At 43.3% G+C, this 27,463-nt stretch overlaps 1 protein-coding gene across 1 annotated transcript in view; it reads left to right on the forward strand.

Moving 5' to 3' along the window:
* The window catches only part of DCHS2 (dachsous cadherin-related 2), a 207,560-nt gene that overhangs the window by 94,126 nt on the left and 85,971 nt on the right, over positions 1 to 27,463 (forward strand). Inside the window, exons 2-3 of the mRNA XM_084769764.1 lie at positions 12,969 to 13,160; positions 24,412 to 24,643. Coding sequence (XP_084625890.1) covers positions 12,969 to 13,160; positions 24,412 to 24,643 — 424 coding nt within the window. The remainder of the gene's footprint in view (positions 1 to 12,968; positions 13,161 to 24,411; positions 24,644 to 27,463) is intronic.

The raw sequence follows: 27,463 nt of genomic DNA on the forward strand, positions 1-27,463 counted from the left end.
GTCCATCTAGCCGGAAACAGATTCAAGTGGAAAGCACAACCTTGCCTGTGAATTTGGTGACGTAAAAGGGAGAGCCTGTCCCTCTGCTTTTGCAGAGACCTTAATGAGTCGAGTATGCATGATCATCTTACACCTTAGATTTGAGTAGGGATGAACAGTTAATTATTGTCCTGTTAGGGCGGGCAGGCAGGCAGGGCTGGGAAGCATCCTTCTGGATATCACTGGAATAAGAGTGACTGAGTGCATCACTGTCATGGGAATAGTGTTGGGAAAAACGAGACCCCTGTAACCTTTATTTTCCACAAATCATGCAGAAAATTTTGAAGTCACTCTGTTTTGTCAGCACATTGCATGGGATATGGCTCACTCTGACTCCAACAGCGATGCGTTGAGCTGTGGGGGAGCTTTCTGGAGCCACATAGTGTGACAATAGAATGGCTACCCTTTTGATGGATGAAGGATGGTGGGAAGGAAACACAATTAGTAATAATAATTGAGTTTGTTGAGTACTTATAGATCAGGCATTGTCTACTTCCCTACCTTGCTTCCTTTAAATCTTCACGTGAGAAGAGGTAGTTAACCTCCAATTAGCATCATTTGACACAATTCATAAGTAACTGATGTCAGGTTCAAATTTCTGTCTGAGACCCCTGTTTTTATAGGGCATAGAACAATTCAAATAAAATTTAAATCCCAGATGCCAGTGATCATAGTCGAAGGCCTCTTGGGGACACACACTTTAGACCATTTAAAGAAAGTACAGTAGACAATCTTGTTTCTGATGAGATTTCTTCTCAACGAAAACTGAAGTGTAGCAGCCCCCATACCTTCTCTCTCTTCTTTTTCATCACAGGCCTTAGCCGTTCACAGGCACTTCTCTTCTATCACTTTTCCCTTTTTCTTTTCTAGTTCTTCACCACAGAGTTTCTTTGTGTAGCCTTGGCTACCCTGGGACTAGCTCTGTAGACAAGGCTGGATTTGAACTCAGGAAGATCCACCTGCCTCTGCCTCCCAAGCTGGGATTAATGACATGCACCGCCACTGTCCGGCCTCCTCTTTCATCCTTTGGTTTCTTCTCTCACTAGCTGCTTCTTTCTATACAGTTTTGTTCTACCCAGTGCAGATGTGAGCCAGCCTCCTGGTACGCCGGAGCTTTCATTATTTACTTCTAGGGGTTGGAGAGAATGAAAGAAAAGAGGAAGCGACTTCCCCCACCCCGTCTGCCCGGCCGTCATTATGAAAAGCTGTTGCCGCGAGAAGTCATGCTTCAGAGTTGGCAGCTGTGAAACATGGCTTTAGAGAAATGATATTTAAAAAACAAAACTACTAACAAAAATACTATCTCCCTTTGGAAGAGGTAACTGTGGAATGGGGGGGGGGAATTAACCAATTGTCAGTCATGACCATGCATAAGGAACAGAAGCCAGAGGCCATGAAGAAGGAGCGTTGTCTAGAAACTGGGAGATGCCATCCAGCAACTGAAGGATTGTCATAAGTCTGCGAGAGAAAAAACAACTTAGTAAGATGCATAAGCGATTATATATTTAAATGCTGCGATATTTTGTTCAAACTAAGCCCATTTCCTAAATTGGCCCAGTTTCAGAAAGTGGAAATGGGTGAGGTCTCCTCATGGCTGTAGAATTTGTATCCTTAGACCTGGCCAGACTAACTTTACTTGAGACTTTTGACTCGATTTGTGAAAGAAGTTGAGAACAGAAACAGAGAGAGAGAGAGAGAGAAAAAAAAAAACAACAACAACAACAACCAGTCGTTGGGCCCTAGTTCAGATGGTTTGTGTGGATTAAGTAGGATTTGAAAACATCTGTAAGAATTTTTGCCTAATACATATTAACTCATGTGACTGCTTATGGTTGCTCCCTACGCTGACTTTATGGACTTTCCAGGGTCCTAGTTCACCGTACATTGTACCTCTCAGTGTGTGCCCTTTCCTACTTTTAGCCCCTTCTCCTTTCCCTCCGTTCCTCAGGGATGTACAGTCATGGCTCTTACTCCTCCTCCCGCTATGATGTTAATTAACCTAGCAGCAAGGTTTGTGTCATAGTAAATAAACCAAACCCACAAGGGTCAGTCTTAGGACGAGACAGAAAAGTGATCTGAAAATTCAGACAGTGGTGGGAAGGTTCCTCCAGCTGAGGACGAGGGGAAGCTCAGAGGCGAGCTGCTGCGCTGGCTCTTCTTGTTCACCGAAGTGAATTATGGGTAAGAGGTCATCAGACTGAAGAGGAGTGGGAAGGAAATTTTGTGCAAAGAGAAGTGCTTGAGGCGGAGCCTGGAGCAGGGACTGTGGGAAACAGTGGGCTTTGCATGAAGGACCAGGAGAGCAGAGACTATACAGAGGCGTGAGGGACGCCTTTTGAGCCTTGAGGACAGAGATGAAAAACACTGACCCTGCACAACCTTCTTCTCTCCAGAGCTCACAGCTAGCTGAGGGACAGCAAGCACTAAGAAACGGGGCAATTGCAGAGCTATTGTGATTACAGACTGGAGGATACACTTTGGAGTGATAGCCCAGTGGGATGCTGACTCCTTTCCCTGGATTAGAAGGTCCATAAAGGCCTGGGATGCACTGGCCACAACACCTAAATGGACCACCTGTGAGACAGCAGGAATTAATCTCTCCCCCTCCCCTTTATTCTCCCTTCCTTCCCCAGCTCCCCCTTCCTATCTCCTTGCCTTTCTTTTACCCCCTGCCCACACACTCTTCCTTTCTTCTGCATTTCTTGGCTTTATATCGCCTTTGACACGTGGAGGAAAGCATAGTTACAGACAGGGAATTCGCATTTGAGAATGAACTCAACAATTTAAAGCAGAGGAAGTCCGTAAAGAAAATCCCAGAAAGGCCTCGGCTGACTATGCTCAATTTCTTCTCCTCACGCCAGGATACTGTAGACCCACAAAAGGAGAACTGGGTGCCCCACGGTAGCTCTCAGGACCGCACGCCCTCTGTCCTCTAGGCCACTTCCCACATATCTCCTTTTCTGTATTTCTTTGCTTAGGATATTTGACTACTTTCCAGGAAACCTCTGCTATATTTCTGTGTAATGGTTATAGCCAACCCCGCTGGTAGGAGAGGCTGCCTAGGAAAGTTTCTGTGAGCATTTTATAGGCTGGAAAGCTAGGTAGAATACACAGTGGTCCTTTTTCTATGGCATCCCAGTGTGAGGAGGATTTACGCGAGCACTCTTGCTTTACCAAGAGAGCTCCCCAACACTTACTGTCTGCGCAGGGCAGGACACGGGGAGTCAACCATGAGAGAAACGCACAGCTGTCCTTGTAGAGTCAACCACCATGGTGGGTGACAATACTGATGTGACAGAGGGTAGTCAGGGGACAGGAAGACAAGAGGAGGCCTCTCTGAGAGTGTCTTAGGTGGTGTACAGAGGGCCCAGATCTTTGAGTCAGGACAGTGTGCAGAGGCTCTGTGCATAGACATAGTCAAAGCATACGCCTCCATTGGGGGGTACAGGTTGTCCAAAGGAGCCAGATTCTCAAGGGAGGTACAGCCCAGCAAGAGTTAGGAACTTTGATGTTTAAACTAATGGTTCTGAGTGCATTGCAACAAATATGTGCTGTGCCATCTGAACATGGATTGTCTGAGGACAGCCTGGTCTACATAGTGAGTTCCAGGAAAATAAAAAGGAAGCAAAGGAGAGGGAAATAGAAAAAAGAAAGGATGAAGATGAAAGAAATGGAGAGAAAAGTTGGAATATAATAATGAGGCAGAATCAGGAAGAATGTAGTTTCTGGAAACAGACTTAAAAAAAAAAATCATTCACGTGTGTTAAAGCTGACACGTGCCCTGCTGTCTCTGGTCTCTGCATCAGGAGCAGCCCTGTTAGTCAGGAGAAGCAGCGGCTGCCTGTCCCTGACAACTGAGAATGTTTCCCTACTCCTCCTCATAAGCACAAATGCAATAGCGACGACATAATGGTCTGTTTATAAGGAACACACAGGTCTGCGGGGGTGACGGGGTGGAGACAAAGCTGAGCAGCCCATGCTGCCATGTCCTTTTCCATCTGGGACAGCCCTTCCCCTCAAGAAAGTGGGGCTGCTAACGTGAGCTCAAGTTTCCAAACAGACATGAAATCTGTTTGGAGCTGTTAGCTGTGTTCTAGAAGGCTGGAGCCACCATGGCAACCCTAAAGTTCATACTGCCCATGCACTCACCTTGCCTTCCCGGCCATGGTCTTTTGCATTGGGACTTTTCAAGCCTCCAGATGCCTCCTGAGTTTACACTGCCCTATCTGTGCTTTGTTTCTGGGACTACGCCCTTCCAGGGCGAGGGCCTCTATGCTCAAACCTGGGCTTCTCAAAACACAAGTAAGGAGAAGCAGTACTAAAAGCCAAGTTTTATATGATTTAAATTTATGATCATCACTCCCCAAAGAGAGGCATAAATGCAAGCAAATCCTTTGGGAAAATGTCCAAAATCCGGTTCTTCTCTGTGGCCCTTTCAGGGATTTCAGGCTCTGCTTTGTGGGTAAAGCGGGGAGAGGATGGCTCTTAAGAATCACAGGACACAGGAGTTAATTTGGGTCTATAATTGGATCATATCTCAGTCAAGCTGTACAAAAACATATCATTTGAGAAATGAACATTTCCCAAGCTTCTGCCCCAAGAGAGAACACCTGCTAGCAGTGTGGTGTGCTGTTCTGTGGAGGGAGAAAAGTTTACAGAACTTATGTTTAGCCCGCCCTCAGCCCGGGCACCTGCAGAAAAGGCCGAGTTTAGCTTTCAGCAGGTCATGTGGCCCCATCTCTTTGGCCCTGGTGCTGTCACTGGGAGCACAGGTGAAGGCAGGGAGAGCAGTACCTGGTGCCTGGCCTCTGCTGAGGACACATGGAGCTACAGAATGTGAAGTCTCACCCTCCCTCCCCTTTGGATCCCTGCTGTGCTGTCCAACCAATCAGGACAAAGGTGCAGAGAAGTCAGGGGAGGGGCCTGGCCTAGCTGCCCCTCTGGCCTGTCCTTTGCCTTGTAGAGAGACATAATTAATTTTATTCTTTCTCAAGTCTCGCTGATGGAGTTGAAGACCAGATAGTTTAGTTTTACAATTAAGCTTAGTTGTTTAACGGTTAAGATGTTTTTAGGTCTAGATAGACGTTTTAAGTTGATAATGATGAGATATGATAGATAGTGATTTGCATTCAGAATTTTAGACTCGCCAAGATAGGAAAGATGTTTTCTTCAAGGTTGCCAAATACAAATAGCCAAAACACTAAGAATGTAACATTCCTGATTGTTTCGTGGCTCTTCTTGCTTTAGATAGTTTATTGTATATATGTGTAATAATATAAATGTATATGTAAGACAATTAAAAAATATTTAATAATTAAAAAAAAAAAAAGAAAAGAAACCTGGCCACTTTCTTGGAGGAATGTTTGTTGCTTGGTTTGTTTTTGCTTTTTTAACTCTTTTTGTGCTTAGTACTTTGTCCCCAGCCCAACACTATGAGTTGTCCAATGTGTCTCTTTGTGTTTCTAGAGTGCAGGAGAAGAGGAAGTACCCGGCAGCCTGGACAGACTAAAGACCAAATGACTGTTGAGGCATTGCTACATGAGGGGTGCTTTCTGACTGGCATGCCTGCCAGTGTGCCAAAAGATGTCAGTGGAGATGTACTTGCCTGGCATGTGCGAGGCTCTGGGTTCATTCTCCTGAGGTGCAAAAAGCAAACAGAAAGAAATGCCAATGCTATCAGTGCCGCCCCATGTCTCCTTCACATCTACTCGGATATGGTCTTTCAGGAATGAAACGCTGGGAAGAGACACTCGTGTTGGCCAAATAAACAGAGGGCAGATGTGCGCCAATCACCAGTTTATTTAGGTTTAGTTTTCCATGCCTTAGTGTTTCTTCCACAGTCATGCTTCTATGGAATTATTTTTAGTTTTGAAAAGTCAGAAAAATACTGGATTATAAACAAAATCGTTTATTTCCACGAATCATTTAACATTTAGTTTTTCTTTGAGTACACACACACACACACACACACACACACACACACACGTGTTTTTTTTTTTTTTTTTTGATGTATGTGCATGTATATGCTTCCGTATGTGCAGGCCACAGGCTGAGGTTGGGTGTTATCATCATTTGGTTTCCACTGTGTTTTTTGAGGCAGAGTCTCTCACTCAACCTGAAGGTCAATGGTTAGTGACACTGGCTGGCCAGAAAGCCCCATGATCATCCTGTCTCTACCTCCCCAGTGCTGGGATCGTAGGCGTGGGCTGCCACACCTGAAACTCAGATCCTCATGGTCAGTAAGAACTTTACCAATTCAGCCATCTCCACAGTCCTGAGTTTAATATATTTTTTTAAACATTGGAGATAGTTTCTTACATAAGTGATATATTTTACGTATTACTTTTAATTGGCTTTAAAAAGTAAACACAGTAAAGCAGACATTTTATATACACTTTAATATCTATTTTAAATTCTATTTCATATATGAATTATAATTTAATAACTTGTTGTTACACATTTTAATTCTAGAACAATGCTATATTTTAAATTTTGGTGCAAGCACCTCTTTATATCGTCCTAGAAGTACATTGGAACACAGAAATGGGCACAATGCTTTTTGACGTGGGAGAATGTTTAGCATATTTACATTATAGAACCGGTTATTCTTCACGTAGACTGCAAGTATTAGTGACTACCTGATGCATCTTTCCTACTGCTTGTAATGATTGACAAGCTGCAACACAAACTCCTTCCTTTTGCATTAACTTGATAGTTACTGAAATTGAATCTCCTAATATTTATCTTTCTGCAACTTGTTTGATCATGTCCTTGGTGCACTCTTTCTCTCTCTTATATTGGGCAATGTATGTCATTTTCAATTTCAAAGACCTCTCTATACTAAGCACAGTGTGTATGTGTGTGTGTGTGTGTGTGTGTGTGTGTGTGTGTGTGTGTGTGTGTGTGTATTGCAGTTATCATATATAATTTACCTTTAAACTTTTTATGTGCACATCACAGTAAATTACTATATGTATAATCATTCTTTTGATTTTTTTCCTTTGTGATTTTTGTCTGTTGTTTTGTTTAGTTTTGAGGTTCCCCCCTTTACCTTCAAATTCCTCTCCAGTGTAAGGTCTCGCCAAATATATATTTATACTTTAAATGATCTCATTATTTGACTTGACATCTGTGTAGAATTTGTTTCAGCATGAGGATAGTATCAAACTTGATTTTTTTCCCCTCCATGTACTTTGCCAACTTTTCTAGCAATTATGTGGATAACCCCAAATTCCTTAGTGGTTTCCTTTGTAATTGTACAAAAAATGTAGTTTTACCAGAATCTGTCAAAGACCTTGCTTTTGGGTTCATTGATCTTCCTGCCAGTTCTTTTTATAGACTGTGTTGTTTTTAGTGTTTTGAAGCATGGCACAGGACAAGTCACCCTCCTGACCCAGTTGTTTGTGATGTTTTTAGAAAGTAGGACACAGAACAGTTAATAAGCAGTAGGATTAGTAGTTCCTTGATTTTATTTTACGTCTAAGGCAATAAAATGTGCCATAGTAGTTTCGTGCTTATACCTCGGGCCTATACAATTTACCAAATCTCATATCAGTGTATTTGAAGTTACATTTTAAAAGGCATGACAAAATATGCTCTGTTTCCAGTATCTTCCACATACCCTGAGATTTTTCTTTGTCTTTTGCCTGTCTGATTTTAATTGTAACATTGTTTGAACAAAAAATTAAGGCTTTTAGTTTGAGATCTCTATATTGATTAATGGATTGTTTGAGGAATGAAAAGTTGGTAGCTGGAGAGATGGCTCCGTGCTTAAGAGGATGCACTGCTCTTAAGGCAGACCTGCACTCAGTTCCCAGAATCCACAATAGTTTAGCTCCAGCTCCACGTTTTCCTCCTCCCTCTTCTGGCCTCTGTGAGCATTGCATTCAGGTGCGCACAAACCTACATGCAGACAAATGCAGTTATACACATAATTAGAAATAAAATTATTATTAAAAGTGCTCCTCATTGAGAACTGATAAATGTTATAAAATATATTATTCACATATATATTTTTTCCTACATAGGTCAAGTAGAAGAGTAAAGTATTCTTAAGCATTCTAGCATCTTAGGTTATTTCATTAATTAATTTTGTTTTTGAGACAAAGACTGGCTATGTGTCAAGTAACTCAGACTGACCTAGAACTCACTATGTAGCCCAACTGGCCTGAAGCACACACTCCTTCTGCCTCATGCATAATTTGCTTCGTGCTTAAGTCTTTTCAGTTTTTAGTTTATTTGTTTTACTATCTATCTATCTATCTATCTATCTATCTATCTATCTATCTATCATCTCTTTGTGTGTGTGTTAATGCCTAGGTTTGTATGTGGAGATCAAAGGACAGCTTTCCACATCTATTCTCTCCTTCTGCCATGTGGGTTCTGGGGAATCAAACTGGCCAGCCTTGGCAGCAAGGTCATTTATCCACTGACCCGTCTGGCTGGCTCCATGCTTGCATCTTACGCCCAATATTTGATTCATTATTCCCTGCAAAATGTATTTATGATGCCTCTCTATGTGAATAGAGTACCAGTATTATGGTGCCCAATAATGCAGGTAGAAGTGAGGTACCTATCATATATGTCACTGGGCTTAAAATGTAGCAGAGAAGAGACAACGCCACCAACAAACAAATCAGAACCTGCACTGCAGCATCTGGAGGAGAAGTGATGGAGGGACAGTCACCCGGGAGTGGATCAGCTTCCTGAATTTGCTGTTACACATTACCGTCAGTTTGGTGGCTTGAAACAACAAAATGATGGTTTTTCTCACATTTCTGGTGGTGACTGACCACAGCTTTGACAGGGCCTTGCTGCTGTGAGGGGCCTAGGAAGAGTCATTTCTTTGTCTCCCAGCATCTGTTGTTGCTGCTGCTGTCTGACTTGTAGCTCCGTCACTTCAACCCCTGTTTCTGTCATCATGTCTCCCGTGGGAGGTCTGCTCTGCCTTTCTCACAGGACGCTTGTCACTGTATTGAAGGTTCAACCACCCAGGATAAGTGTCTCCTCCCCAAAAATCTTTAAATCAACCCCATTTTGCTGTGTAAATAAGTGGCTGTGCTTTGGTTCTATAGGGTAATTATACAGGGTCCTATGAAATGAGGACACCAACATATCTTTTTTTGGGACCAGCTTTTTAAGTAGTCAGTATGACTGAAAAGCAAAACAGTCCCAATATGTCAGCATTTGTTTTGGCATCCAAAGGCCTAGAAAAGACCACGGAACCAGTAGGGCAACTGAGGCACATGAGGTGGGGAGGAGAGAGAGAGAGAGAGAGAGAGAGAGAGAGAGAGAGAGAGAGAGAGAGAGAGACAGAGACAGAGACAGAGACAGAGACAGAGACAGAGACAGAGACAGAGACAGAGACAGAGACCGAGCGCATAGGAGCGAGACTGTAAGCGATGTGTTTCAATGAGGTGAAATGATTAGCTGTGGCTGATGGATGACCCGGAGCATAAGCGAGGAGACTAATAACATTGCTTTTAAAGACTTGGCAAGGCAGCATTCATTGTTAGTGAACCTGCCAAAATTGTGTTCAGAGAAGTCCACTGATATGTTACTGTCTTGCTTTTGATGAAGGACCAGGGGACAGCTAAGTGCTTCAAATGTAAGAATTTAGTTTATGGTTTCTTTCTTTCTTTCTTCCTTCCTTCTTCCTTCCTTCTTTCCTTCCTTCCTTCCTTCCTTCCTTTCTGTTTCAAGTTCTGTGGATTCATGTGTAATGTCAGAATCTTTGTTTCTTCCAAATCAAACAAAAATAACACAAACTGCTGGATGCCCATGGAAGTAATTTTGTAGATTGTAAGCGAGGGGGTGGGGAACGGTAAGCTACTTAGCTTTAAACTTCATCTAAGATTGTTACCTAAAGGTTTTCCCCTGAACCCCCACCCTTACTAAAGAACTCCGAGGTTTGTCTAAAAAGTTCCTCCATTTAAAGAGCAACACCAATGTCACCCTCCATCTTTTGCTAATGGAACTGGCTAGAAGTGTGACTCATCACGAGGCTGAGCACTAACATTGAGGAGGAGACCGTCCCACACAGACAGGGACTTTTCTGGTAAACATGGTGAGCGTGGGTTCATTTTTCACAGCTGTGAACCATTGAGGAAACCCCAGGCTTCCAAAGACAACCATACATCCTCTAAAACCCTGTGGTCTTTGCAAGCTCTTGGGCTGGATTTGAAGACGAGTCTGATGAACTGAATCCAGAAAGTCATGTCGGCCTTTGGTAGCATGTAGGAATGAGTGTTTCGGCTTATGGGAAAACAGGTTCATGAGTTTCTGCTCTCAAGACTCCTTTCAGCCAAAACCCACCAGGACCATATTCTTCTCGAGATATAATTTATTGAGATTACATTGCGATTGTTATCCCCTCGCTTGTATCTTCCTGTTGTTCCCACCCTCCCTCCCTCTTTCACTCTATTCCCCTCCCCTAGGCCTCTGACAGAAGGGGACCTCCTCCCCCACCATATGACCGCAGCCTTTCAGGTCTCATTCAGATAGCCTGCTTCCCCTTCCTCTGTGTGCCCACTGGGCTTCCCCACCAAGGGGAAGTGATCAAATCGGGGCCACCAGAGTTCATGTCAGAGGCAGTCCTGGCTCCCCACAACCATAGAGAATGAGCTGTCCATTGGCTGGATCTGAACAGAAGGTCTAAGTTAACTGCATGTGTTATCCTTGGTTGGTGCAACAGTTTGTGCAGCCCCCCTGGGTCTAGATCTGCCAGCCTTGATAGTCTCCTTGTGGGGCTCCCGAACCCTCTGGATCCTTCCATCTACCCATTCTTCCATAGGACTCTCACTGGGAGTCCCTCAGTGAGACACATTCTTCTGGAGGAATCCTTATCTGACTTCTGATGTTAATATGAGGAGGGCGCTAAGAGTTCTCAAGCTCTCACAGGAGAAGGTCACTCTGGAGCATATGGATCATTTGTAAGTTCCTCAGTGTCTCGGCTAAATCGGTGGAGAACCAAGCTCAGTGAGAATAGTTACGGGTTAGAATAAACGTAAAATAAACCCATCAACTCTTGAGTGTGAAAGAGGTGAGTGAGTCTGCATGGAAGGGCGGGGAGGAGGTTCAGTGTGCTGTCATGAGCTCCAGGATGAATTCAGATAGGCAGCCCTCCCAGGTCTTCCAAGTATTCAACTCAGCCTTTGGGTGGTGCTAGCACTCGCCACTCCCCGCTTTGATATCAGCAGCAGCCTCCCTCTAGAGAGGCACACCGCCTAGCTTTCCAGCTCATCACAGCTTCCTCCTGAGGTGCTGAGGAAGCTGTTTTCATTTTCTAGTTTTCAAATTTCCTACTCTTCCCTCCCCCCCTACCTGTCAGTGGATTCTGGGCATTGTAAGCCTCACAAAAGCTCTAAGTTAATTCTAGGTATCCAAGATCTATTACCAGGAGGCGAGTTTATGTTGTTAGAATGTCAGGTAAGTATTTCTAGGGGGCTAGTGGGGAAGAGAGGGGTACACATTCACTTTATGGTTCTGAGCTCAGATTCTGAGCCATCAGCACAAACAGAGACGGGTACTCTTTCTGACTTTGGATCCCTTATATTTTTCTCTGCCAAAAATCTCCATGAGAAAAAGCCCTAAAGTGGAAATTGGGAATGTGTTGTCATATGAGCCAAAATACTTGGTCATACATGCTTTTAAAGGCTGGGAATGGGTTTTAGAGTTCAGTTTGCTGCATTTATCCTCTAATTCAGGCAAAATTATGGGGAAGGCCACATGGCTGCAGAGGATGTATTTGCTGTCAATGGGAACCAGAGGTCAGTCAGCTATTAAAAGCTGTCAGTGTGGAACAGGCCGAGTGGATTTGGATGTGAGTCCTTTGTAGCAGAGACGTTTGTGGGTTTTCTGGTTCCATTCAGCTAGTGAAAAGAGTAACTTATAAATATGTTAGCTGGTTGCAGAGGATGGATGATCTTTCCAGAAAGTGTGAGACAGATGATGTGAGGATAAATAGAAAGGACACAGACAAAGAGCGGAAAAAAAGTTTCATTTGCATTGGGTATCACTGACATGGAGGGCCAGGTAGCCCTTTGTCATTGGGTCTGTCCTCCTCCCACTTAGGGTGACAAATCACCTCTTTGACTAGTAAACATTTTCTCTACCTGGGCATTGGTTATTGTTAATTCCTTATTGTACTGCATATTCACCACCATGCACATATAGGGAAGAAGTTAACTTTTGGCACCATGTGGTTTTAGGCATTTGCTGTAGGCTTTAGCCTTCATCCCCTTTGACGAGGAGTGTCTACTGTATGTGTAATAAAGTTAGTTAAAATAAACGTTTCCATAGTTCAGGTTGTGTTGGCTACAAGACTGCGAACAAAAATATCATGTATGAAATAAGAAGGTGCATTTTCCCCTGAGCAGCTGCAGCTACGTGTCCATGCGCCTGCTTTAACGAGTGAAGGGTGGCTGGCACTTTATCCCCGTGTGCCCGCTGGACAAGAGGTGCATGCCTAGCACCTAGTCGGCCTAGCTATGCAGGGCTCTGGCTCAGTGTCCCCTCCAGATGGAAGCAAGGACTCTAGTGTGAATTTTGACTTGGTGTTGGTTTTCTAGAAATTATATCCCTTAACTGCCTGGCTTTGTGGTATGGGGTGGTGTGTGGTGTGGTGGTGGTGGTGGTGGTGTGTGTGTGTGTGTGTGTGTGTGTGTGTGTGTGTGTGTGTGTGTGTGTGCGTGCTTGTGCTTTCAAACTGGCTTGACACATTGAGGGAAATCACATATCTCATAAGGAATGCTTATAAATCCTTGTGTGTAGACAAGGTACAGTGAAAAGAAACAAGATCATGTGGGGTCGGGTCCAGAGACCGAGGCCTTTTAATTGGAGTGGGCTGCGCAAAGCATCACGATGCATGCTTAGGTAAAACATGTTGCCTCCGTATCTGCGGCTTCATCGTCCTTCCTCCTATCTTACAGGTAAAAGCCTTTGATGCAGATGCGGGGCTCTATGGCTTAGTGGAGTATTCTCTTTACGATGGATTCCAAGGCTATGAAGCACCTCCCGGATTCCAGATCGATCCGCAGGATGGGCGCATCTGTGTGTCCCAGGACATAGACCGAGAGCGGGATCCAGGCACCTTTGATCTGCTAGTGAAAGCTAAGGATGGGGTAAGCCTTTCAGCCTAACACACAAATGCCCTCAAAAGGGAGCCACAGTGAGCACACAGGAACATGGCATGACTACTGAGAGTTAGCTTACCATGTCCCACACGGCCACCGCTTCCCTCTCATACCGAGCGCTATTTTATTATCAATAAATATTTCTAATGGATAAAGACTTTAGAAAACATAGCTACCCTACATTGCCAATCAATCTTTGATGATATCTAATATCCATCCACATTATGTTAAAGGAAGGGTCTGCATTATCTAATTATACCTCTTAATAACTGGTGTGTTTGGATCCACATTCAAGAGAAACCACAAATTAATTTGATTTATATAACCCCTGAGTTCCTACCCTACCCTTCCTGTGGCATTTTAAAAATCAGGTCACTTGTCCTGTGTATTTTCCACATGCCAAGTGTGGTTGATTGCATCCTTTGGATCGGTTTAATTCGCTCTTTTATCTTCACTGTTCCCTATACGTTGGCATTTGGCACAGGAGTCTGTGAGCGCTTTCAGGTTCTTTAGTGTTGTGCATCTCCTCTCGTGTCAGCAGAATGGCTTTTCCCTAATTCTATTATTCCTTTTGCATTTACTATATGAGGCGCTTCAGCGCTAATGTTCTTCCATCAACCATTTATTACCCTGAAAAATAATTCAAACGGGAAAGGCAGGGTAATCTCTCTCCTTCCCCCTCCCCCCGCCTTCCTAATCTCCCTCCCTCCTCTTCTCCCCCTCTCCAGTTTTTAGAATTGGTCAGCTGATGCTCTACCTGATTCCCAAAGGTGATTAATATTTTTTGTTCCCTGTTTTGAATATAAACTTTTTGATCTCATATATTTGGCAGATTCACAACACTGCTGACCGTATATATATATATATATATATATTGACTTTTCATTATTTTATTTTATGTGTGGGGATGTTCTGTAGGCACTCATGACTACGCTCCTTGTGCACGTCTTGTGCCTACAAAGGCCAGAAGACGTCATAGGGCATTGGATCCCCCTAGAACTGTACTTACAGATGGTTGTGAGTTGCCGTGTAGATCCTGGAAATCTGAGCCATCTCTCCAGCCCAAATGGTCATTGTTGACATGCACTTTGACAGAGCTTTGCATAATGGAGGCGCGTTTGATATTTATCCCTATGTAAACAAACAAACAAGCAAAACAAAACCTCATAAGCTGTCAGATGAAATGTGTCTAGGAAAATACATAATGTGGCATAGTGGGTATTTGAAAAGTGAGTGAGTTCAAGGAAGCAGGTGAGCTGGTGATAGTCTCTCACGACCTTTCTCAGGGTTCTTTCCTCCGCATCCAGGCCCTGCCCCCTTATCCTCACCCTACACTTGACGAGAGAACATTATGAACTTCTAACACCAAACTGGCCTTTTAGCTTCCACTCAATGGAAGCGTACAGCATGTGTTTTCATGTTCTTTTCTTTGCTGAACATTATTTGGAAATATCTTTTATGCTGTTGCAGGTGGCTCTAGTCCCTCACTCATATTGATTGTAGAATATAGTGACTATAGCATAAGTTTATATATTCTACAATGGATAGTCTATTTTAGGGTATTACAAATAGTCTTTCTACTAACACTCTTTCAAATTATATGTATTTTAAAATGGGAAACAAATTATAAAATGTGCATATTAATGAAGTAACATACACTATTTTTAATACTTATGTACATTGTATAATCTTTAAATCAGGTTGACTGTATTTACCTTCTCAAACATTTCTTCAGACTTTATGAAATGTGTGCCAGGTTAACGTTGCCTATAGCCACCCTTCTGTGTAAAGCACCCCAGAGTTCTCTTCTCTTGCATTACGCTAACTTGCACCCCAGTGATCAGCCTTTTCCTATCACCTCACCCCTTGTATTTCTCTAAGTCTTTTGTAAACAGCATCCTACCCTTGTTTTATGAAATAATGTTTTATAATTTCTCATGTAAAGTAGACCACACAGCACTTTTCTCTCTATGCTTTACTTACAGGGTTTTATGTAAATATGTAATTATTTTTTTGTAATTATAATGCAGTTATATTTGCTACCATCTATATTGTCTTGGGTGATAGTTCAGGTCTCCTGGGCTCTTGCTTCCTCAGAACCATCTTCACCTTCACTTACCTCGAATGGATGAGGCCTTGTTTAAAGGCGATCATCGTTCCATCCTTTGTGATCATCAGGTTGTGGACTTCAGGGTTCTGTCTCCTAACAGTCTTGCTTGATGCCTGTCATGTCTAGCTACTTCCTATCTTTTTCTCTTTTTTCCCCCTTTCCTAGCTTCTGTTTTCTCCCTTCTCTGACCAAGGTGATTTTGGCTGTCCCATAATTCATTGTCCATTCACAGAAGAATGAGGCAGTACAGAAGTCACCCTCTTGGTCTTTTCCCTCTCCTTAGAAGCATTGTAGCCCGTGGCTCAGAGCCATGGCCACCGGAATGCCAGATGACAGAGTGAGATTTAAATGGTAACCCCAGTCCTCACCCAATTGCTACTTCCTTTCTCAGAGGAGAAGCTACATCTGGAAACTTGGTGGTTGTCTGAACATTTGCTCCCGGTAGCTTCCATAGGCATTGATGGTGCCTAAATAGAGTGACAGACATTTGGTATCACAGTCTGGGTACCAGCCCAGTTTCCTGTGTAAACAGTTTGCTCCTCACGAGTGCATTCTGGGTAAAAGTATTCCCTCTTAGTCTCATGGAAATGGCCGGGAAGTAGTTCCTTGTGTCTCCCAGGCTCCCCTCTGGTGGCCAGTCTGACCTTCAAGGCTAAATTGACTTCCTCCTAGGCTTTGGTCCCCAGAAAAAGAAACTGAAGTCTTTGTAGGGGTAGAAGTGACTCCAATGAAAGATGCAAACACCCAGCAAAGGCCACGGGGTGTCCGTTGCTTTGAGCCACCACCACAGCCCAGAGAATACTGTGTCTGGGATCTGGATCTTAAACTTCAACTTCGTTCCAGATATCTTTTCTAATTTTGTTGATGTTGAGTTCATGACACAAACTAGTATCTTTGTCATTTAATTATCCATCCACTAAAAGGACCAATCCATAGTCTCAGGTTACCCTTAAATGTGGTGAAGATGTGGAACAAAGAGTTCTTGCCTTCTGAGCTCTTTAGCATCTTATGGTTGGACATAGCTCATCAAGGCTTTTAGGATAACAGCTTCCTGATCATGACTCAGCTTAGACTTGAAACTGCCTATGACGTTCCTCATGCATGCTTCAGCGTGTATAGACAACAAGCCACATAGGTTGACCTGGACTAGCCTGTTCTTTTTTAGTGACAGTGTACTACATGGAGGGGGACAGGAGAGGAGAAAGAAAGAAGACTGGACTGTTTGGAATCAAAAGATCTTGCATGAGTTGATGACCCATGGAAACAGTCTTTTTAAGAAACACAACACCTCATATACAATTTCCGGAGGCAACATGGGATGTAGTCATCAGGAGCTATCATACAATGGGAGAAGTCAGTGCGAAGCTAATCAAACAATACAGCACAGGCAAACAAAGGATATCTCAAGGGCACTAGAGCACACAGCAGCCTTAGGACTGATGGGAAGAGCTGACTGCTCAGGATCTGATCGACTGCCTCACGGCCCAATCCCAGGCCTTTATTGGATCTGTCAAGCATATTCCCGAGGAACTGTGTTCCTTCTCTATATATCAGGGCCTCAGAGAAAGCTTTGGATCACCCCAGCCCTTAGCATTATGGGTACAGTATATGAGTGCCTGCCTGTATGTCCATTTACATATAATATACACATATATCCATGTTTACAAGCATATACGACACGTGTGCATGTCATGTTAGCCCATGTCCTGTGCATCTGCATAATCTTTGTTTCAACAGGGTGAATGCTATGTCTTTCACAAACATTCAGAGCAGTGTTGACTAGCAGCATAAATTGCTCAGAACCAGGTTGTTGAAAAGGTTGGTAAAGATAAAGATAAAATATTGGTAATGAGTAAATAGGCAGCCCCTAAAAATAATCTAGACTGCGTTCATAAGATAATTAAATCAGGTAAAGTATCTTAGGTCCAGGCTGTGAGAATTCCAGCCATAATGAATTTATTTAAAACAATAAACAGCCTTGGCACAAGTCCTTTAGCTATTTAGAACCATTCTGACAATATGTAGTTTTTCCTCAGATTCTTTCTTGTTGTAATAAATGACCTGTGTGTCCTTGGTAGAAAATTGCTGAGAATGCATTCGCAGGTGGTTCCTAAGAGGTTTTTATCTATTGATAGAATAATTTTTCTTATAAAGCATGCTGGATGTTTCATGTGCCTTCACTTCTGCTCTATTTATCTTTGTGATGACTGTCAATATATATATATATATATATATATATATATATATATATATATATATTTGTTAGTCCAGTCACTTCTTCTCTACTGGCACCACATCTAAAATATGCTATTTTTGCTGCTGCTGTGGTTCCTATGTATCTCACACACAGAGGATGCTGTGAAATTATATTATGAAACCACTTAATTGGATTGGCATTCAAGTTATTGTCTAAAATTAAGCCTCACAATTTAATTATTCCACCTTTCTGCCCAAGCTTGGTGGCTTGTTGTCACACACAGAGCCCTCATTTTTTGGCATGTAGTTGTCATTCTCCTCACACTTTTGTTACATCCTGTATTCTATAGCTGAAATATGTCTCTGGGAAAAGCTTAAGGAGTGATTTTGACAGACAAACACTCTAGAGAGTAAATTGGCTTAGCTCCTCACGACTCTGTGTCTTCATGATAAGAGCTGGCTGCTGGAGTTGGGATCTGTGGGGTGTGTGCAGCACAGGTGGAATTCCAAAGACACACTTTCTGAATAAAGTTCGTTTATGTTCTACTAGCCTAAGTTATCCTATTGTCTAAAAAGTGTTCATTTTTTTGTCATTTTAAATTATATGCATACATACCTATACATACATGCCTGCATACATATATACATATTTAGAAAGAGAAGCTTTCTGAATAAAGAAGAGTGTTTGTTTATGTTCTGCAGACCTATGTTATCCCATTGTCTAAAAACTGTTCAATTGTTTGGCATTTTAAATTATATACATACATACATACATACATACATGCATGTATACACACACACATATTTGTGTATCTCTGTGTAAGTATGTGCATGTGAGTGTAGGTGACTTCAGAGACCACTGGGCTACCTCTTCAGCCCCATACTCAATTTCTTATTCTAGCTTTTTTGTTTTACTGATTACTACTCAGCTTATCTGATTATACCTAGTATATCAGCTACGGTATTTGGGTGGGGGGGAGGCTAAGATGTTTCTCCAGCAATTTATTCATACACTGCAAGGATTGCCTCTGACTCATCTTTTTCACTCTCATCTTTGAAAGCTGAAATTTTCCATGGTCATTACCACCTTCTCATCACACCTGTTCAGGTCAACCTTTAACTTGAATCAACATCCCAGCCATCATTTCTCTCTTCAAACTCATTAGTGTCACTCAGAAAACTCTCCATAAACCCCACTTGGTCTCCAGTTGTCCCTGTATCTTCTCCCTGTGATGGAAAACAGCCTGTAGCCTAGGGGATGCTGTCCCTTCCTTCTCAGGAAGGCCAGGAAGTGCAGTGTCAAGGTGGTAAGATGGCTGCCCTTCTGTCTTAGTTACTTTTCTATCGCCGTGACAAAACCCCACGACCAAGGCCATTTATAGAAGAAAGCACTTAATTTGGGCTCATGGTTCCAGAGAGTGAGAGACCATGGTCCTCCTGGCAGAGAGCATAGAAGCAGGCAGACAAGCATGGCACTGGGTCAGTAGCTGATGGCTCATATCTCCATCCACAAGTGCCTAGCCCAGATAACTAACTGGGAATGGCAGGAGCTTTTGAAACCTCAAAGCCCAACCCCAGTGACACACCTCTTCCAACAAGGCCACACCTCCTGACCCTTCCCAAACAGTTCCATCCAATGGAGACCAGGCATTCAGACATATTAGCCCATGGGGGCCCATTCAAACCACCACAGCATCTAAATCATTTATACTCCTTTCTCCATTGAAAACCAATTCAATTCTGCAGCTCCTGTTTCAAGCATATAGTGCTGACACCCCTTGTTTGTCACTGTGCTGTTTTTAAACCCCCAATCACTTAAGACGTTTGCATCTGAATCCACTCATATTTTTCACATCCACCGCTTTGCTGGGCAGCTTTCCATCACTATGACAAAACATTAACGATGATTAGCTTTTAAAGAGAAAAGTTTTATTTTGGCTCATGGCTTAAAAGTTTAAGTCTGTTAGAGTGGTCCTATTTCTCGGACTTCGGGGAAGATTAAAAACAAACAAACAAACAAAAAACTCGCTGCAGAGGCACATGGTGGAACATGATCTTATGTTAGTGAAAAAAAAAGGGAAATAAGCCAGAATCCTACACTCCCCTTTAAAAACATGTCCTCGGCTACCTAAGGAGCTCCAGCAAGTCCACAATCTAGAGACCCACAGTATTGCTGAACAGTGCCTCCTTGGGACTAAGCCTTAAACAAATCACCACCTGAGGGACTTTCATCATCTGAGTTCCAGCAACCAATATTCCTTACCAGGTTTTTGAGATTTCAGCAGAGTCATCCAACCCAAGCCTCCTCATACTTTGACTTTCTTCTCATTTGCAAGGATCATCACTTTCTCTGAGATCCTGATTCCAAGGGCATGACCTTCTGATAAGCATTTTATCTCCCTTGTCACTTAGCTCAGTGGTTCCAGTGCAGCGGGGAATCCCTTGCTGGTAAGATCACTGAAGTATCACATATCATTAAAAGTCACTCCTTGGCAAATTCCTTTCCCTAGAAACCCTCCAGTAAACTCTAGCTCTGCCAGAATGCTGTTTTTTTTCTGCTCAAAAAACCAACACAACACAATGACAGCAGTTGTATTTGAGATGAATGGTGTCTGTCTTCCCTACCCAGTCTCCTCGCTTACCTGGTTATCAGTGTGTGCTCTTTGCCTGACTCCCTTAGCAAATCACACTATTTGCATCAAAGCTGAATCTCTCTGAGCCTCAGAGTTTGTACACCCAGCCTTCCCTAGCATAGTAGACTGCTGTAGTTACCCTTTTCCCCCTTCTTTCCATATAGCTGAACTGGTCAAATTCTCCTCGATGACTCCCATAGCAAACATGGACTAATGATGACCTCTACCTTCAGACCCAAACTCTCTTTAATTTCTGTTTCTACTTCTCATTTTTTCAACTTTATTTTTTCTTTTTCTCCTTCTTACCTCTCTCAGAAAGTTGATTTTTTTTCAGAGCAATTATATATGTACCATATCTCAGCTTCTCAATCTATTAATTTTTGTCTTATTCAATCTCACACTTAACCTGAACATATTCCTTGAAAGCTGCTTTTGCTAAGCTTTGATGATGCTCAGCTTACTGATCTTTCTTTAGCAAGATGGGCTCTATTTCTCTTCACCTTTGTGCATGAAATCTAGACTGCAGGGGTCTGTCTTAGCTCACTTAAATGCAAACCACAGCTCACTAGAGCTAGGAGTTGTGAAGGACAGACATTAATATCCTACTATTTAGGAGTTACAGGATGTAAGACTAAAGATAACAGAAAGTAGACAATTGCCAAAGCAGAAATAATGGAAGAAATTTTTCCATATGTGATGATTGCCTCAGGCAGTCTTCTGAGCCCCGTATAGTAGATGTTTTCAAGCTCAGAGCTTTTTAAAAAGCACTTGCACTTTCCCCAGCATAACCTGAAGGGATTGGCATTCGGGCAGACTGCTTAGGCATTTCTTACCATAACTTTAAAAACGAAATGATCAAAATTAATCAAAGTGATCCATGATTTATTTATGGAAGTCTGAGATAAAATTGAGAAGTACTAATGCACAGATTTAGGGGATGTATGAGGTACATGCTGCTGTGTAAGCAATTGTCCCTCAACCTTGAAGCTTAAGGCAGTATAGCTTCTGAGTGCAGGACTCTGGAGGTACTCTCCCGAGTGGTTCTGCTCAGGGGTCTCTCCTGGCTGGCGTTATGAGATGTTTCCATGAGCTGGATGGACTACAGGCTGTTACAGAGCCTTGGCAAGTGAAATAACTGTGCTTAAATTAGCTTTCCCCTGCTCTGTCCTGTGGGGTGCTGGTGTCCCAGCATGCTCCTTACAAAGAGAGTTCTGTGATTCAGAAAGAGTGAGTGCAGCCCCACAGCTTCCATCCTTGTAACTTTTGCCCAAGACAGAGAAAGTTGTGTAAGGTTGATATTGCTTGAAGGTTGAATCCATCTTCAAGAATCTACAGTCTTCCACACCTTCAATTTGGTTCTGGGCCTCTCTGCATCCCAGTTCCCTACTGCAGTAGAGCTATAGAAACCTTAAAACATGGATTATAACACCCTAAGGAACAATACACGTAGAACACACCAGAAGCGTTCACAGTTGGCTATTCCGCAGGTGCTCACTGAGTTTAAACAGATGAGACATTTTGCCTCCAGGAGATCCATGTTCTGTGGCAGAAAGCTCAAGCCCTCTGTGGTCCAGCTAACATTCGATTTTTGGTTTGGTTGTATAGGATTTCCTTATTAGGATGCTCAGCGAATCAAGATGCTTGCCATTGAGGCTTTTCTGGGGTTGTGCTGTTTCCTTCTTGATGTCTTCTCTCTTTTCACTCTTTTACTTACCTGCTTCCCTGGTCCTTCCTTCAATCTAGGAAGCTGCTTAAGCTCAAGGAGATACATTAGGGAAGGAAACAGGGGATGGAGATCTGAGAAGGCACTGGGAGTGCCAGGCGGCCCTATGCCAGAGGCCAAGCATATTTTCTCTATGTTTACAGTCAACGTGCAGTCCCCTGTCCCCACCCCTCTTCTGGACTCCCGCAGGTTGTCTGGCTTTCCCGGTGATGGAGAGCCTTCTGAATCAGCAACATACACACAGGTGGGTGAATGTGTACTGTTCTCTTTATGGTCCTAACCAGCTGCCATGTCTTCAGTTCTGAACGGTAACTGGTAGGACTCTGGTACTTCATTAAACTCACAACACGGACAAATCATACTATTTCTAACCATGGATTTCTCAGTCCTTTTTTAAACCCCAAAGGAAGGTGTACATGGGGCAGTTTCTGAATTCATGATTAATCTATCAGGGGTGATGCCTTTCTCAATCTGTCCCCGGCATGTGTTCTGAGTGTCCTCATAGCCCGTTTCTCATTCCAAGCCTTCTTAGCTGTCCCTTTCCCCATTCTTCTTCATGCCTTCCTGACAGGAGAGAAAGGCAGCAAAACGAAGAAAAGGAGCCTTGCAGGGGGAGGGAGGGCATGGTGAGCGAACTATCTCCCCCACCCTGCACTGTTGTGACTTACCAAGGACTTTTGTCAGAACTAACAATCTCAAACTGTGCCAGCTAGAAATGGAAAATGGTGTCAGGAAGCAAGAGCAGATGTTTTCCTTCAGAACAGGGCAAACCAAGGAGAGGATGATTTCCTTTGATTTCCTTTGCTCCCTCCTCTTTGGTTTTAGATGGAGCCAACATGAAATAAACAGTCTGAGATGCACTTCCTACTGCCTTTGTACTGTATAACCTTTTTAGAACCAGGAAATGATGAAATTCCCAAACCTTGTGGCCTCAGGAGGAAGGATAAACTGCTTCGCCAATTTTATTAGTTCTTTGAAAGTTTTGTATAATATATTTTAAACCTAGTTACTCTTTCCAGACACACCCTCTTCTCTCCTTTCTCTATCTACACAACTTTGTGTCAACAAACAGACAAACAAAAACAAAAAACAAAATACCCAACATCCCCAAACCATTAAGTACAGTTTGTTCTGCCCACGTTCTCTTGGGTAAGTAGCCTTCCACAGGAGTGTGGTCAACCTCCCAGGCCCTGCACCTTCAGGAAGGCTGGCTTCCCTTCTCCCAGCAGCTATCAGTGACTAGTGGCTCCTTAGCTAGGGGTGGGGCTTCATGGCCACCTCCCTCTCTGTGCTGGATTTTACCTTACTGGAGCTTACAGAGTAGAGTGTACACCATCACAGCCTCTGTGAGTTCGTTCACATGAGCAACTGCTGGGTTGCATCTGTAAAATGCCATTTTGTTGTAGTCACTCACTGTCTCTGGCTCTTAAAATAACCTTTCTGCCGACTCTTCTACAGTGATCTCTGAACCTTGGGAGGAGAGGGTTGTGATGTAGATGCCTTTGGAGTAGAGCATTCTGAAGTCTCTGATTTCCTACAGCCTGATCAACTCTCTCTCTCTCTCTCTCTCTCTCTCTCTCTCTCTCTCTCTCTCTCTGTGTGTGTGTGTGTGTGTGTGTGTGTGTGTGTGTTTAATTTCTCTGTGTTCTATACTCAAGAAAAGCATACTCAAACAAATAAAAATTCTAGTAGCAGGAATGATTACCTCTTTTGGAGCTATTGGCTAGCCAGGAACCACAGGGCCCCAAACATTACAGGCTATTTCCAATCCTCCCATCACCCTCCGGAACTTGGCAATAAGACCCCATCGTTGAAGGATGAATTCCTTTGATGTTCCTTTCTTCACCAAGTCCACTGTCTATTCCAAACCTGGTGACCTGAAGGCCCCCAGATGCTCCTTACTTCTTCCCTCAAAACTTGTTGTCTGTTCTGAGGGTCTCAGCCACAGCCACAGTTAAGACTAAAGTTAAACCAAGCCATCTGTGTGCTCAGAACTCTGTGATGGTGAAGAGGCCTGGTTGTCCTGTGACCAAACTCTGTAGCCAACTTTATTCTCTGCTACCAGGCCCACACCTTCCTTTTGTCCCTGAACAACCAGCTCAAGACACTACACTACCCTCCTGCTGCGGAGTCTTTATACTTAGTTCTTCACCTGCTTCTAAAGCACTGCTCTTCTAGATAACACAAGTCTAACTCCCCTCAGTAGCTTCCTTCCTCAAATCATTTCCTAACAAGATTTTCTTACTATAATGGATAGGAATTCATCACTCAGGAGCAAATGTGTGTGTGTGTGTGTGTGTGTGTGTGCGTGCGTGCGTGTGCGTGTGCGTGTGCGTGTGCGTGTGCATGTGCATGTGCCTGTGTGCATGTGTGTGTGTGTGTTCTATTGCTTCAGAAGTCTGTTTTAGGGTCATTATTACTTATTTTATCTCAGTATCACAAATACACAACCCACACACTACACCATACAACACCACACTTTGTCGTTCCCACGTCTGTTTGGGAATGTTGGCTCATTATACTGGATTCTAGTGTCCTCAGAAGCCCAGGTGTCATCACTGCTTGTTCATCTCACAGGGCGGGCTTAGTGCCCAAGCTTTCGTCCGCGTGGAGGTGGAGGATGTGAATGACAACCACCCTGCCTTCAACCCATCGACCTACGTGACAAGCATCAGTGGGCAGACCCCGCCAGGCACGGAGATCGTCAACGTTCTCGCTAGTGACAGGGATTCTGGAACATATGGAACAGTGACTTACGAGCTCATCCCAGGAGACCAGTCTTCACTTTTCAGCATTGACCCCGTTACAGGTATGTGATCCAGGGACGGCTTTACATGGTTAGGAAACTTCTTCTTAACTACCTAACAGCCAAAATTAGAAAGAGTGATGTGTGGCCAACAGTAGGCATGGGGGCGGGGTTCAACCATCCAGAGGGCACCACTGTGTGCTGAAATGGCTTGGTGCTTTGTTACCCAAGACGACATGAGTCTCACCTCTGCTAGCCAAGATCTCTGAATCTTTAGAGACCCCAGTTTCATAGTAGAGGCAATTATTTCACGCTGGAAGGTTGGCATTAGATGGAACACTGTAAATATGCAGAAACCGCCACCTGTGCCTATTTTGCAAGAGTTTATCTCCCTCTGTGTGTATGGGCATGCTATCTGTGGGTGACTTACCCTCCCCTCAGTGTCTGAGAGGCTGGTGTTGGAACAGGGCTCAGTATATGCCATTCTGTATCAGCCCTGGTGTTTCCCAAGACCTGTTGCTCTTACTTTCTTTGCTTCTGAAATAATAGCTAAAGCCCATTTTGTTTCCCAAACACAGTAACTGTTTGTTCTTCAAAGAACCCAGTGGTCTAAATTTTCTAGAAATAAATACAGGAGGCATTATGTTCTCTTTCCTATATCTGTTAAATAATGTTTGGAATATTTGAATAGAAGACATAAGATTTCAAGTAACATTGGAGATTATTATAGATATTCTGGTTTCAAAGCGAGGCTTCAAGCCAAGCCGGAATTTTTGGTTCTTTTTCCATTTCTTTACCAGATCTGAGAAATGGTCAGAGTGTGATTTTACTTTAATAGTGTGTTGTGTGTATGTCCTTCTAGGGACAGTCTGTCAAGCCAGTGAGGTAGCTCTCTAGACACTGTCTTACTTGTGATGACTGCAGATATGACAGGCCTGTCGTCGTCTGCACAGGAAATGCAGTGGACTTAGTTTGCCCTTCCACTCAGCCCTACTACATATCCATTCTTCCTGCCTGCAAGGTGTGCCCCCTCTGGCTTGTGAAGCGACATCTGGGCATGAGTTGTTGACCCTGCGGTCTTTACAAGGCAAAGCTTTCCTTGCTCAAGACAATTCACTGACGTAGGCTCCTCAACATCTTGAAGATCAGAGGAACACACTTTGTAGGAAATTAGTCTGCTTATCTAGGCTTTTTCAAAACTCATCTTAACTGGGGACCTTAACTGGCTGTCATCGTTAGGCCCTGCAGCGCAGTACCATTGCCAAAAAATATATAGGTCAGCCATAATCATGAGACGGGATCTAAAAGCATTTGGCGGATTGTTTTTAAAAGACAGCACACTCATCATCCTGACTCCCCCGCCTCTCCTCCCGGAAGAGCCCAAAGAATGAGCTGTTGGGCACTCTGTTCACAGGAGACATTTCTTTCCCTGTGGGCCATGGCCAGCCCTGTGCCTCCCCTCCTGGCACCCAGTACATAGCAAATGCCATTGCTAATCACGGAGAGTGCTTTATGTGGGCAGTTATCTAGGGACACATCAGGGTGATTTTTTTTTTTTTAAAGCAAAAGACCAAATTTGTAATGGAAGCAGCCTTGGGTTACTGTTGTTGGCAGGTTTGAGGGTTGGACTTTTGGGTGGAAGACATTTCTCAGGCAAACGGCATTTGGAATTTGGTTGCACTTCATCACAAACTGTGAGTGATCCAGGAGGGCTGGTAATGTTTTGTTTTAACCTTTAGAGAATGGAACAGTGTACATTGCTGGCTGTGGGGGAAAAGTTATCCAGAGAACAGGCAGTCCCCCAACCTGTTCCACGCTGTTCTAGAAGTCTACATGTGGTGAACCTGAGAAGCCAGTGTGTGTCTTCAGAGCACCAGGAGGTTTTCAATGTCTATATCCATTATGAAAATAGTGACGTCAAGCTAATTACTCCTGTCACCTCAAATATTTTTAGTCTTTTTGTAGTCAGCATAACTAAGATCTACTTTAAAGTAGCTAAGTCTACACATTATTATTAATTGTAGCCACTATCTTGTACAACAGATATTCAGAAATTTCACCCTGTTTGATCAAAACGAAATACCCTTTGACTAGTTCCTCCTGTTTTCCTCGGTCTTAGTCCCAGGCACCTTCCATTCTGTTCTCAGCTGCTGTAATTTTGACTTTTTCTATTGACTTCCATTTTTGAGTATGGTCTGGTGGTTTGTTTTGTTGATTGCTTGCGCCCTCTCCCCAAGATTCTTGCTTCAGACTGTCACATACACCAAATAATGCCTTGCCTCCCTGTTTGACTTATAAAGAAAGCCGATACCTGAGCAGAGCTGGAGGAAGGCAGACTTAGTGATGGTTCCCAGGCTTCTGGGACAGAGAGGATCTTGGGAGAGAGAAGCAGATGAGACTGGAGGAGGAAGAAGGAGGAGATCCGCCATGGGATAGAAAAGGGCCCTGTGGGTCTAGAAGAGGAATTCTGGAGTTCCACATGAAAACAAGGCCCAGAAGAACAACCTTACCAAATGTTTTGGCATTATGGCGAAGAGGTAGACCATACAGAAATTGTTAAAACAGATGGCACTGGACAGCAAATGAGAGATATTGGAAGGAAGTTTAGAGGGTTAGTATCTGCCCAACCTCAGGTAAAACAAGGCTTATTCTAAAATACAACAGGTGTCTGTGTATTTTTGACAATGATAGCAGGTTAGATATTACCACCGCCATAATTATAAGCCGAACAATACACGTTAATTAGGTCATACCATTAAATTAACAGTCACACGTAAAAGTGAGATTGGTGTTTGTCTTTTTATGTATGGCTTTTTTCACTTAGCATTATGCCTTCCAGGATATCGAGGACATACAGAGGTAATAGAATAGCCCTTGGAAGAC

This window comes from Acomys minous (assembly GCF_964271855.1).
Source record: "Acomys minous genome assembly, chromosome: 19".
NCBI lineage: Eukaryota > Metazoa > Chordata > Mammalia > Rodentia > Muridae > Acomys > Acomys minous.